Source organism: Pseudorasbora parva, chromosome 5 (assembly GCF_024679245.1).
Source record: "Pseudorasbora parva isolate DD20220531a chromosome 5, ASM2467924v1, whole genome shotgun sequence".
Taxonomy (NCBI): Eukaryota; Metazoa; Chordata; class Actinopteri; order Cypriniformes; family Gobionidae; genus Pseudorasbora; species Pseudorasbora parva.
The window spans coordinates 371,491-385,264 of record NC_090176.1 but is presented as its reverse complement, the minus strand read 5'-3'; the positions used below and the strand labels follow the sequence as shown (position 1 = coordinate 385,264).

The 13,774-nt window shown below is 45.6% G+C and overlaps 1 protein-coding gene across 7 annotated transcripts in view; it reads right to left on the bottom strand.

Annotated features, from left to right (window-relative positions):
- hycc2 (hyccin PI4KA lipid kinase complex subunit 2) overlaps nucleotides 1-13,774 on the bottom strand; it is a 64,972-nt gene that overhangs the window by 19,257 nt on the left and 31,941 nt on the right. For all 7 annotated transcript variants that reach the window (XM_067442969.1, XM_067442971.1, XM_067442970.1 and 4 more), the window contains exons 4-8: nucleotides 12,041-12,142; nucleotides 11,796-11,963; nucleotides 10,399-10,479; nucleotides 1,903-2,018; nucleotides 1,722-1,817 (exon numbers count right to left, since the gene is read on the bottom strand). In XM_067442969.1, coding sequence (XP_067299070.1) covers nucleotides 1,722-1,817; nucleotides 1,903-2,018; nucleotides 10,399-10,479; nucleotides 11,796-11,963; nucleotides 12,041-12,142 — 563 coding nt within the window. The remainder of the gene's footprint in view (nucleotides 1-1,721; nucleotides 1,818-1,902; nucleotides 2,019-10,398; nucleotides 10,480-11,795; nucleotides 11,964-12,040; nucleotides 12,143-13,774) is intronic.

Genomic DNA, 13,774 nt, shown 5'->3' with positions numbered 1-13,774 from the left:
TGACACATGACACGCGTGTTAAATGGCGCACACGCACAGCCTGACACATGACACGCCTGTTAGACGCCACACACACACAGCCTGACACATGACATGCGTGTTAAACTGCGCACACGCACAGCCTGACACATGACACGACGCCACACACACACACAGCCTGACACATGACACGCATGTTAGACGCCACACACAGACAGCCTGACACGACACGTGTGTTAGACACCACACACACACAGCCTGACTTATGACACGCGTTAGACGCCACCTACACACAGCCTGACACGACACGTTTGTTAAACTCCGCACACACACAGCCTGACACATGACACGCATGTTAGACGACGCACACACACAGCCTGACACATGACACGTGTGTTAGACGCCGCACACACACAGCCTGACACATGACACGCGAGTTAAACGGCGCACACGCACAGCCTGACACATGACACGCGTGTTAGACGGCGCACACGCACAGCCTAACACATGATAGCGTGTTAGACGGTGCACACGCACAGCCTGACACATGACACGCGTGTTAGACGGCACACACACAGCCTGACACATGACACACGTGTTAGATGCCACACACACAGCCTGACACGACAAGTGTGTTAAACTACACACACACACAGCCTGACACATGACACGTGTGTTAGACGCTGCACACACACAGCCTTACACATGACATGTGTGTAAACGGCGCACACGCACAGCCTGACACATGACACGCATGTTAGATGCCACACACACACAGCCTGACACATGACACGCGTGTTAGACGCCCCACACACACACAGCCTGACACATGACACGCGGGTTAGACGCCACACAGCCTGACACATGAGCCGCGTGTTAGACGGCACACACAGACAGCCTGACACGACACGTGTGTTAAATGCCACACACACACCGCCTGACACATGACACGCGTGTTAGACGCCCCACACACACACAGCCTGACACATGACACGCGGGTTAGACGCCACACAGCCTGACACATGAGCCGCGTGTTAGACGGCACACACAGACAGCCTGACACGACACGTGTGTTAGATGCCACACACACACCGCCTGACACATGACACGCGTTAGACGCCACCTAAACACAGCCTGACACGACACGTTTGTTAAACTCCGCACACACACAGCCTGACACGGCACGCGTGTTATACTCCGCACACACATAGCCTGACACGACACGCGTGTTTTACGCCACACACACACACCCTGACACATGACAAGTGTGTTAGACGCCACACATCACAAGTTGCATCTTTATTGGGATATGTCAAATTACCTGACTGACTCAGTGAGTGAAATCATCATGCCCTGATTTATTGCCATGATATTGAATGATCTCTCTTATATCATTTGGTTATTTGGTTTCCTTAGCGAGTCCTTGAGAACAGCTGGCAGGAAATACAGTGAGAATCACCCTTCAGTCTCATGTTTACTCTGCTGTTCAGCATGATAAATGGAGTAGGCTTCATTTCACTAAAAGGGTGATTAATGGTGATTAGAATGTTAATCTATTGACAGCCCTTGTCCTTTTGCATCAGGTACAGCTCTAGGGTTTCCCATCGCACTCCGACTATAATGAACTCAAACATGGGCTGTGTTTGTAACAGGAGTGTGTCCATGTCAGAACTGCATTCATGTGTGGTTACAGGCGTTCTCATCATATAAACTCAGTCCTGATTATAGAGAAGAGATCTTACCGTGAGCTCATCCTGCAGACGGCCTGGTGTGAGGAGGGGGGCATGTAGACCACCACTGCATTATAACACAACATCAGGAAACACAACACCTCAAACCTGCAGACACACACACCACAGAATCACCATCAGTGTGTATGCATTAGCAGCCGAAACAGAAACAAACCTATTATAGCACAATGACCTGTTCTGGGCAGTGAAAGTCTCTCTCTGCGGGTGCAGGCCACTGTAGATGACTCGGATCAGGTCATGCTGACACAGAGCTCCCTCAGTCAAACCCATGGGACCCAAACTAGACGGCTAAACACACACACATACACACACTCTAAACACAGATTATGGACAACACTATGGTGGATACTTTAGGACAACCTCAGACCTCAGTCACATGATGGAGAAGCCTCATCTCAGAGGGAAAGGCTTTAGATCTCAGCTGATATGTTGTTGTGTGTTTATGTTGTTTCTGAGAGAAAAGCGCGCAGCACGTGTACAAGTCATGTTCGCTAACAGTATTTCGCTGCTAAAATATTTCAAACATTTCCCCTAAGCGAAGAATCTGCAGTGAATACATGGATATAGGGAGTCTATTTTTCCCTTTGTTTTATGTTGATTGCACCTGATTATATGAGACCTGGCATGCTTTTCCTCAAGATCTGAATTCTTTTAGTATTAGAAATGATACCTTTCCATCATATGACTGAGGTCTGAGGATGTCCTAAACTGTACACCCTCCTGGAGCTCCCCAACACTGCACAGGTCATATGTCTCCTGATTAATGTCATCCGCTCATTAACTGGTCCTGATCAGGACAATGGGAATATATTAAGTGTGTCTTGATGGGATTCTTCAGGAAGCACTGGTAAACCCTTCCTGCTAAAGCAGGTATAAAACATGAACCATCAATGGATGATTTTGCAAAGCTGAGTTTTGTTTAAGTCACTATTTTAGGGGAATCATTCTACACTCCATCCCTAACTCAAGGATTATTAGGAAGACCTGTTCAATTTCTCATTATTGCAATTATCCAATCAACCAATCACATGTCAGTTGCTTAAATGCATTAAGGAGTGTGGTCCTGGTAAAGACAATCTCCTGAACTCCAAACTGAATGTCCGAATGGGAAAGAAAGGTGATTTAAGCCGTTTTGAGCGTGGCATGGTTGTTGGTGCCAGACGGGCCGGTCTGAGTATTTCACAATCTGCTCAGTTACTGGGATTTTCACACACAACCATTTCTAGGGTTTACAGAGAATGGTGTGAAAAGGGAAGAGCATCCAGTCTGCAGCAGTCCTGTGGGAGAAAATGCCTTGTTGATGCTCGAGGTCAGAGGAGAATGGGCCGACTGATTCAAGCTGATAGAAGAGCAACTTTGACTGAAATAACCACTCGTTACAACCGAGGTATGCAGCAAAGCATTTGTGAAGCCACAACACACACAACCTTGAGGCGGATGGGCTACACCAGCAGAAGACCCCACCGGGTACCACTCATCTCCACTACAAATAGGAAAAGGAGGCGACAATTTGCACGAGCTCTCCAAAAGTGGACAGTTGAAGACTGGAAAAATGTTGCCTGGTCCGATTTCTGTTGAGACATTCAGATGGTGGAGTCAGAATTTGGCGTAAACAGAATGAGAACATGGATCCATCATGCCTTGTTACCACTCTGCAGGCTGGTGGTGGCGGTGGTGTAATGGTGTGGGGGATGTTTTCTTGGCACACTTTAGGCCCCTTAGTGCCAATTAGGCATTGTTTAAATGCCACGGCTTTATCTGAGCATTGACCAGATCTCAATCCAATAGAGCATCTTTGGGGTGTGGTGGAACGGGAGCTTCGTGCCCTGGATGTGCATCCCACAAATCTCCATCAACTGCAAGATGCTCTCCTATCAATATGGGCCAACATTTCTAAAGAATGCTTTCAGCAGCTTGTTGATCAATGCCACGGAGAATTAAGGCAGTTCTGAAGGCGAAAGGGGGTCAAACACAGTATTAGTGTGTGTTCCTAATAAACCTTTAGGTGAGTGTATAATGTTAGTTCTGTTTTGGTGAACTGTAGACAAATAGTTAATAAACACATCACTACAACTAAGTGAAAAACAATGCAGTTGGTATTGATAAGTCAAGGTCTGCAAATAGTATTAGTGGGAAAAACAACAACATGTGTAAAGTTGCTTGTGTGTCATGTCAGTAGACTTCTGTTGTGTAATGACTGTATAGTCCAGACGCAGGACTCGGCGGGGCACAGTTAATAGGCTTTTTATTTCTAATAATTAAATAAAAACTATCCCATGGGGGAAAACAGGACTGGTCAGCTGGAAGCAACACACAACATGGCTTCATACGGAGTGTATGACAAAAATACAGCACAGAGAACACAGAGAATAAATGTGACAGCAAACAAAGCAGGTAAGGAGGATGGGCAGGTGGGGCAAATAAACCAATAATCGGATAACACCACACACGGACAGACAAGTGTAAAGCCCAGCAGCGTCTGCTTCGACCCTAACTAAACACACCTGATCCAGCAGCGTTCAGCTTTATCCCTAACTAAACACACCTGATCCAGCAGTGTTCAGCATCATCCCTAACTAAACACACCTGATCCAGCAGCGTTCAGCATCATCCCTAACTAAACACACCTGATCCAGCAGCGTTCAGCATCATCCCTAACTAAACACACCTGATCCAGCAGCGTTCAGCATCATCCCTAACTAAACACACCTGATGCAGCAGTGTTCAGCTTCATCCCTTACTAAACACACCTGATCCAGCAGTGTTCACCTTCATCCCTAACTAAACACACCTGATCCAGCAGCGTTCAGCTTCTTCCCTAACTAAACACACCTGATCCAGCAGCGTTCAGCTTCATCCCTTACTAAACACACCTGATCCAGCAGTGTTCACCTTCATCCCTAACTAAACACACCTGATCCAGCAGCGTTCAGCTTCTTCCCTAACTAAACACACCTGATCCAGCAGTGTTCAGCTTCATCCCTTACTAAACACACCTGTTCCAGCAGTGTTCAGCTTCATCCCTTACTAAACACACCTGATCCAGCAGTGTTCAGCTTCATCCCTAACTAAACACACCTGATCCAGCAGTGTTCAGCTTCATCCCTAACTAAACACACCTGATCCAGCAGTGTTCAGCTTCATCCTTAACTAAACACACCTGATCCAGCAGTGTTCAGCTTCATCCCTAACTAAACACACCTGATCCAGCAGTGTTCAGCTTCATCCTTAACTAAACACACCTGATCCAGCAGCGTTCAGCTTCATCCCTAACTAAACACACCTGATCCAGCAGTGTTCAGCTTCATCCCTAACTAAACACACCTGATCCAGCAGTGTTCACCTTCATCCCTAACTAAACACACCTGATCATGCAGTGTTAAGCTTCATCCCTTACTAAACACACCTGATCCAGCAGTGTTCAGCTTCATCCCTAACTAAACACACCTGATCCAGCAGTGTTCAGCTTCATCCCTTACTAAACACACCTGATCCAGCAGTGTTCAGCTTCATCCCTAACTAAACACACCTGATCCAACAGCGTTCAGCTTCATCCCTAACTAAACACACCTGATCCAGCAGCGTTCAGCTTCATCCCTAACTAAACACACCTGATCAGCAGTGTTCAGCTTCATCGCTAACTAAACACACCTGATCCAGCAGTGTTCAGCTTCATCCCTAATTAAACACACCTGCTCCAGCAGTGTTCCGCTTCATTCCTAACTAAACACACCTGATCCAGCAGCGTTCAGCTTCATCCCTAACTAAACACACCTGATCCAGCAGCGTCTGCTTCAACCCTATTTAAACACACCTGCTCCAGCAGTGTTCCGCTTCATTCCTAACTAAACACACCTGATCCAGCAGTGTTCAGCTTCATCTTTAACTAAACACACCTGATCCAGCAGTGTTCAGCTTCATCCCTAACTAAACACACCTGATCCAGCAGTGTTCAGCTTCATCCCTAACTTAACACACCTGATTTAGCAGCGTTCAGCTTCATCCCTAACTAAACACACCTGATCCAGCAGTGTTCAGCTTCATTCCTAACTAAACACACCTGATCCAGCAGTGTTCAGCTTTATCCCTAACTAAACACACCTGATCCAGCTGTGTTCAGCTTCACCCCTAACTAAACACACCTGATCCAGCAGCGTTCAGCTTCATCCCTAACTAAACACACCTGATCCAGCAGTGTTCAGCTTCATCCCTAACTAAACACACCTGATCCAGCAGCGTTCAGCTTCATCCCTAACTAAACACACCTGATCCAGCAGCGTTCAGTTTCATTCCTAACTAAACACACCTGATCCAGCAGTGTTCAGCTTCATCCCTAACTAAACACACCTGATCCAGCAGCGTTCAGCTTCATCCCTAACTAAACACACCTGATCCAGCTGTGTTCAGCTTCATCCCTAACTAAACACACCTGATCCAGCAGCGTTCAGCTTCATCCCTAACTAAACACACCTGATCAATCAGTGTTCAGCTTCATCCCTAACTAAACACACCTGATCCAGCAGTGTTCAGCTTCATCCCTAACTGAACACACCTTATCCAGCAGTGTTCAGCTTCATCCCTTACTAAACACACCTGATCCAGCAGCGTTCAGCTTCATCCCTAACTAAACACACCTGATCCAGCAGCGTTCAGCTTCCTCCCTAACTAAACACACCTGATCCAGCAGTGTTCAGCTTCATCCCTAACTGAACACACCTGATCCAGCAGCGTTCAGCTTCCTCCCTAACTAAACACACCTGATCCAGCAGTGTTCAGATTCATCCCTTACTAAACACACCTGATCCAGCAGCATTCAGCTTCATCCCTAACTAAGCACACCTGATCCAGCAGCGTTCAGCTTCCTCCCTAACTAAACACACCTGATCCAGCAGCGTTCAGCTTCCTCCCTAACTAAACACACCTGATCCAGCAGCGTTCAGCTTCATCCCTAACTAAACACACCTGATCCAGCAGCGTTCAGCTTCATCCCTAACTAAACACACCTGATCCAGCAGCGTTCAGCTTCATCCCTAACTAAACACACCTGATCCAGCAGCGTTCAGCTTCATCCCTAACTAAACACACCTGATCCAGCAGCGTTCAGCTTCATCCCTAACTAAACACACCTGATCCAGCAGCGTTCAGCTTCATCCCTTTCTAAACACACCTGATCCAGCAGTGCTCAGCTTCATCCCTAACTAAACACACCTGATCCAGCAGCGTTCAGCTTCATCCCTAACTAAACACACCTGATCCAGCAGTGTTCAGCTTCATCCCTAACTAAACACACCTGATCCAGCAGCGTTCAGCTTCATCCCTAACTAAACACACCTGATCCAGCAGAGTTCAGCTTCATCCCTAACTAAACACACCTGAACCAGCAGTGTTCAGCTTCATCCCTAACTAAACACACCTGATCCAGCAGTGTTCAGCTTCATCCCTAACTAAACACACCTGATCCAGCAGTGTTCAGCTTCTTCCCTAACTAAACACACCTGATCCAGCAGCGTTCAGCTTCATCCCTAACTAAACACACCTGATCCAGCTGTGTTCAGCTTCATCCCTAACTAAACACACCAGATCCAGCAGTGTTCAGCTTCATCCCTAACTAAACACACCTGATCCAGCAGCGTTCAGCTTCATCCCTAACTAAACACACCTGATCCAGCAGTGTTCAGCTTCATCCCTAACTAAACACACCTGATCCAGCAGCGTTCAGCTTCATCCCTAACTAAACACACCTGATTCAGCAGTGTTCAGCTTCATCCCTAACTAAACACACCTGATCCAGCAGCGTTCAGCTTCATCCCTAACTAAACACACCTGATCCAGCAGTGTTCAGCTTCATCCCTAACTGAACACACCTGATCCAGCAGCGTTCAGCTTCCTCCCTAACTAAACACACCTGATCCAGCAGTGTTCAGATTCATCCCTTACTAAACACACCTGATCCAGCAGCATTCAGCTTCATCCCTAACTAAGCACACCTGATCCAGCAGCGTTCAGCTTCCTCCCTAACTAAACACACCTGATCCAGCAGCGTTCAGCTTCCTCCCTAACTAAACACACCTGATCCAGCAGCGTTCAGCTTCATCCCTAACTAAACACACCTGATCCAGCAGCGTTCAGCTTCATCCCTAACTAAACACACCTGATCCAGCAGCGTTCAGCTTCATCCCTAACTAAACACACCTGATCCAGCAGCGTTCAGCTTCATCCCTAACTAAACACACCTGATCCAGCAGCGTTCAGCTTCATCCCTAACTAAACACACCTGATCCAGCAGCGTTCAGCTTCATCCCTTTCTAAACACACCTGATCCAGCAGTGCTCAGCTTCATCCCTAACTAAACACACCTGATCCAGCAGCGTTCAGCTTCATCCCTAACTAAACACACCTGATCCAGCAGTGTTCAGCTTCATCCCTAACTAAACACACCTGATCCAGCAGCGTTCAGCTTCATCCCTAACTAAACACACCTGATCCAGCAGAGTTCAGCTTCATCCCTAACTAAACACACCTGAACCAGCAGTGTTCAGCTTCATCCCTAACTAAACACACCTGATCCAGCAGTGTTCAGCTTCATCCCTAACTAAACACACCTGATCCAGCAGTGTTCAGCTTCTTCCCTAACTAAACACACCTGATCCAGCAGCGTTCAGCTTCATCCCTAACTAAACACACCTGATCCAGCTGTGTTCAGCTTCATCCCTAACTAAACACACCAGATCCAGCAGTGTTCAGCTTCATCCCTAACTAAACACACCTGATCCAGCAGCGTTCAGCTTCATCCCTAACTAAACACACCTGATTCAGCAGTGTTCAGCTTCATCCCTAACTAAACACACCTGATCCAGCAGCGTTCAGCTTCATCCCTAACTAAACACACCTGATCCAGCAGTGTTCAGCTTCATCCCTAACTAAACACACCTGATCCAGCAGCGTTCAGCTTCATCCCTAACTAAACACACCTGATCCAGCAGCGTTCAGCTTCATCCCTAACTAAACACACCTGATCCAGCAGCGTTCAGCTTCATCCCTAACTAAACACACCTGATCCAGCAGTGTTCAGCTTCATCTCTAACTAAACACACCTGATCCAGCAGTGTTCAGCTTCATCCCTAACTAAACACACCTGATCCAGCAGCGTTCAGCTTCATCCCTAACTAAACACACCTGATCCAGCAGCGTTCAGCTTCATCCCTAACTAAACACACCTGATCCAGCAGTGTTCAGCTTCATCCCTAACTAAACACACCTGATCCAGCAGCGTTCAGCTTCATCCCTAACTAAACACACCTGATCCAGCAGTGTTCAGCTTCATCCCTAACTAAACACACCTGATCCAGCAGTGTTCAACTTCATTCCTAACTAAACACACCTGATCCAGCAGCGTTCAGCTTCATCCCTAACTAAACACACCTGATCCAGCAGTGTTCAGCTTCATCCCTAACTAAACACACCTGATTCAGCAGCGTTCAGCTTCATCCCTAACTAAACACACCTGATCCAGCAGCGTTCAGCTTCATCCCTAACTAAACACACCTGATCCAGCAGTGTTCAGCTTCATCCCTAACTAAACACACCTGATCCAGCAGCGTTCAGCTTCATCCCTAACTAAACACACCTGATCCAGCAGCGTTCAGCTTCATCCCTAACTAAACACACCTGATCCAGCAGTGTTCAGCTTCATCCCTAACTAAACACACCTGATCCAGCAGCGTTCAGCTTCATCCCTAACTAAACACACCTGATCCAGCAGTGTTCAGCTTCATCCCTAACTACACACACCTGATCCAGCAGTGTTCAGCTTCATCCCTAACTAAACACACCTGATCCAGCAGTGTTCAGCTTTTTCCCTAACTAAACACACCTGATCCAGCAGCGTTCAGCTTCATCCCTAACTAAACACACCTGATCCAGCAGTGTTCAGCTTCATCCCTTACTAAACACACCTGATCCAGCAGCGTTCAGCTTCATCCCTAACTAAACACACCTGATCCAGCAGCGTTCAGCTTCATCCCTAACTAAACACACCTGATCCAGCAGCGTTCAGCTTCATCCCTAACTAAACACACCTGATTCAGCAGTGTTCAGCTTCATCCCTAACTAAACACACCTGATCCAGCAGTGTTCAGCTTCATCCCTAACTAAACACACCTGATCCAGCAGTGTTCAGCTTCATCCCTAACTAAACACACCTGATCCAGCAGTGTTCAGCTTCATCCCTAACTAAACACACCTGATCAAGCAGTTTTCAGCATCATCCCTAACTAAACACACCTGATCCAGCAGCGTTCAGCTTCATCCCTAACTAAACACACCTGATCCAGCAGCGTTCAGCTTCATCCCTAACTAAACACACCTGATCCAGCAGTGTTCAGCTTCATCCCTTCCTAAACACACCTGATCCAGCAGCGTTCAGCTTCATCCCTAACTAAACACACCTGATCCAGCAGCGTTCAGCTTCATCCCTAACTAAACACACCTGATCCAGCTCAAGTTCTTTTGAAATACTTGATCACCTTACAGGTATTGGAATTGGAGACAGCTGTGGCCCTCTAGGACTTGAGTTATGATTCCTAGAGACTAATGTTGTGGGTTTTATTGTGTTGCTTTAGCAGGAAATGGCAAATAAAGAGCTGTATGCACATTGTGTGTTGTTTACCTCATGATATATGGAGGGTTTGGACAGGGACGGGATCATGAAAGATAACAGCTTGCTGTTTCCATCTTTATCCACAATTTCCTGTAAAATATACAATATAAACAATGTGTGACAGTGAGAGTATAGTACATGACATTTAATGCATGTGGTATGTGCTTTAATTCAAGGAGACTGAAGGATCTGATTTCAGTTCTTGATCAAGACAATTCTATATCCCTTATAAAGCTGTAAATCATTATAATCTATTGTCTCTGCCGTAGACGTTTTCTGCTATTGTCCAGGTGGGGTTGATCAGTTCATCCTATGCAAATTTAGTTTGCAGATGTAGACCCTGATCATCAGAGACGCCATCTGGATGAAAGTGCTCATTGTTCAGCAACATGTGGTAAAGAGTCAATGACAGAACTACCTCTCTCTGTCCAGAGAGTGAGTGCACTGGCGTTGACAGACATCAAAAGTCAAAACCACTCCTAATTCATTAACCATTTTACGCCATAAACCATAAAATATGGACGAGTTGTCTTCACTACAGTTCCACTGAAGAAAAGTGAAGCCATCAACATCAAAATATGGGACCAGAGTCTGTGCAGTAGAGTCGCGATATCAAAAGCCCTCCCACAACCTCTAAGATGCAGAACAATTCTCAGCTGTCAACCATAATGTCTTGTCTTGTTTCTAGTCCAAACATCTAACAATTCTTAAAACATGTATTTACTAGACAAGTAAAAAAAATATTGTCTTGTTTTGGGGAAAACTAACTCAAAATTAAGAGAGTTTTTGCTTAAAATAAGCAAAATAATCTGCCAATGGGGTGAGCAAAATAATCTTAATACAAACAGAAAACAACATTATTTTGCTCACCCCATTGGCAGATTATTTTGCCTAATTTAAATTCTGAAATTTTTTTTTAGTAAATGTTTCTTAATGTAAGACTTTTTGTGATATTTTGACTAGAAACAAGACAAAAAATACTAAGTAAGAAAAGCATTTTTTGCAGTGCAAGCTTGCTAAATAAAAACTAATACTTTTTTACACATGTGCTTAAAGTGCCTGAACCCTGTTAATTGCTGCGTGCAGCTATATTCTTTTCAGCATTTTGGGAGGAGTACATTTTACATAAGTGACCTCTTCAACCAAATGCCTTTACACTTGTCCAGCTGTGCTGGAATGCCTTTTGTTTTGCACTAAGTACACAAACATTCAAAAGCACAGTCTGGACTCTGCTATGACCATGGCTACATGGTTTACTCCACAGAACAGCTGCTAGCAATGAAGCACACTGTGATACTGCTTTATGGTTTTATCCTAAGTGGGAGAAAAATAGTTTCTCAGATGCATCACGATTTTCTATTCAGCTACTTTGACAGCTTGCCTCCATTCCACACATACATACACACCAGGTTGTAAATGCCCAGCAGGAGAGCCTCTATGCAGCTGCGGCTGTGCCTACCCCTCCTCAAGTAAACCCAGAGCAGCTCTGGCAGGAACTGCAGTGTGAAGCGGCGCAGGCCATCATCTGAGCTGCGGTAAAGCTCGAAAAGCTGATGGCACACTGGCTCCAGCAGCTGAGGGAACACAGAGGAGATGCTTAGGGCTCAGGGGATGAGGAATGAAGGAGAAGGGCTATGATCTTTGGCCTCACCTCACTGTCAGGGTCCTGGATGACGCTGTAGAGCGCTGGCACCAGTGTGCTCTTCTGATGGAGTACTCCAGCATAGCCACACCGCTGCGCTTCTGACAGCGCCTATGACAGCACAGACAGAGTTTAGATTTTAAGCAGTTGAACTTTATATTTAATGACGCAACAGCTCACATGGGGAAGACATTGCACATTTGTTTGCTTCATTTCACCGCAGAATCATTGGTAAGAAATAGAAATATACAGTTGTAAAGAGAATTAAAAAGAATAAAGTGATGACTAAAACAGTTATAAAAACATAACGATGATGCATAGATAAGGTAATGGGCAATTATTCGGATGTACAGTGACACAGTAGCTTAGAAACCTAGACGTACCCTAGACGTGCGAATGTCGTCTAGCAATTCTCAATACACTTCTGAGCTGTAAACTCCAAACTCTGGTCAGGCCAATCACATCGTGTATAGAGTCGGTGGGCGGGGATTAACATAATGATGGCCGAGTTGCACTTGCGTGCTTCTAGTAAACACAAAAGCTGGCGAACGCCGGTCTGTCGATTTAGCTTTGACCGCGACTCTGGAAGACTTGGAGTTAAGCTTTTCTCTGAGAAAAGAACAAAGAACGGCACTGAAGTTATTCTGAAGAAGGGAAGATGTGTTCTGAGTTTTGCCGACCAGATACAGTGAAAGTTTAATCTGTCAACAAGCTCTGCTTCACCTTCGTTGCTCTGGTTGGTTATAGCGCTATCCTATCGCGTGCAGAGGGAGTTTGACAGACAACCGTTTATCCGCCCCTCGGATTGAGCCGTCAATGGTGAGTTTCCAGACCAAACATCTTGATGTGTGTCTGGCTTGTCAGGCTAGTGGCTCAGTGCTCATTCAGTAAATGCACAGCTGAACAGATGTGTTTTGAGTCTGGATTTGAATGTGGCTACTGTTGGAGCACATCTGATCTGTTCAGGAAGCTGGTTCAGCTGCGGCTGGCATAATAGCTAAAGGCAGACTCTCCTTGCTTTGAGTGAACTCTTGGTATTTCTAACGGACTTGATCCTGCTGATCTGAGTGATCTGTTGGGTTTGTATTTAATCAGCATATCTGCGATGTATTGAGGTCCTAGCTCATTGAGTGATTTATAAACAAGTAGCAGTACTTTAAAATCGATCCTAGATGTAACTGGAAGCCAGTGTAGAGACCTGAGGACTGGTGTGATATGGTCATATTTTCTGGTTCTGCTCAGAATCCTGGCAGCAGCGTTCTGTATGAGCTGCAGCTGTCCAATGGTCTTTATGGGAAGACCGGTGAGAAGGCCGTTACAATAGTCCAGCCTACTGGTGATGAAAGCATAAACGAGTTTCTCTAAGTCTTGCCTGAAAACAAAGCATCTAATTCTTGCAATATTTTTCAGATGAGAGTATGCTGATTTAGTTATTGAATTGTATTAGTTTAGTAATTTGACATGACTACTGAAACTCAGGTCTGACTCCAAAATCACACTAAGATTTCTGACTATAAACTAACTAACCCTAACCCGATTGAAAACTGTCAAAGTATCCATTTGAGTTTAAGAATTTGTTCAGCTGACTAAAAACGACTTTTTCAATGATTTTGCCTATGAAGGGGAGATTTGAGATTGGTCTGTAGTTGCTCAGTATGGAGTTATCCAGATTTCTCTATTTCAGGAGAGGCTTAACTATTGCGAACTATTAGTTTGGAAAAGTCCCATAGAGAAGTGAGGAGT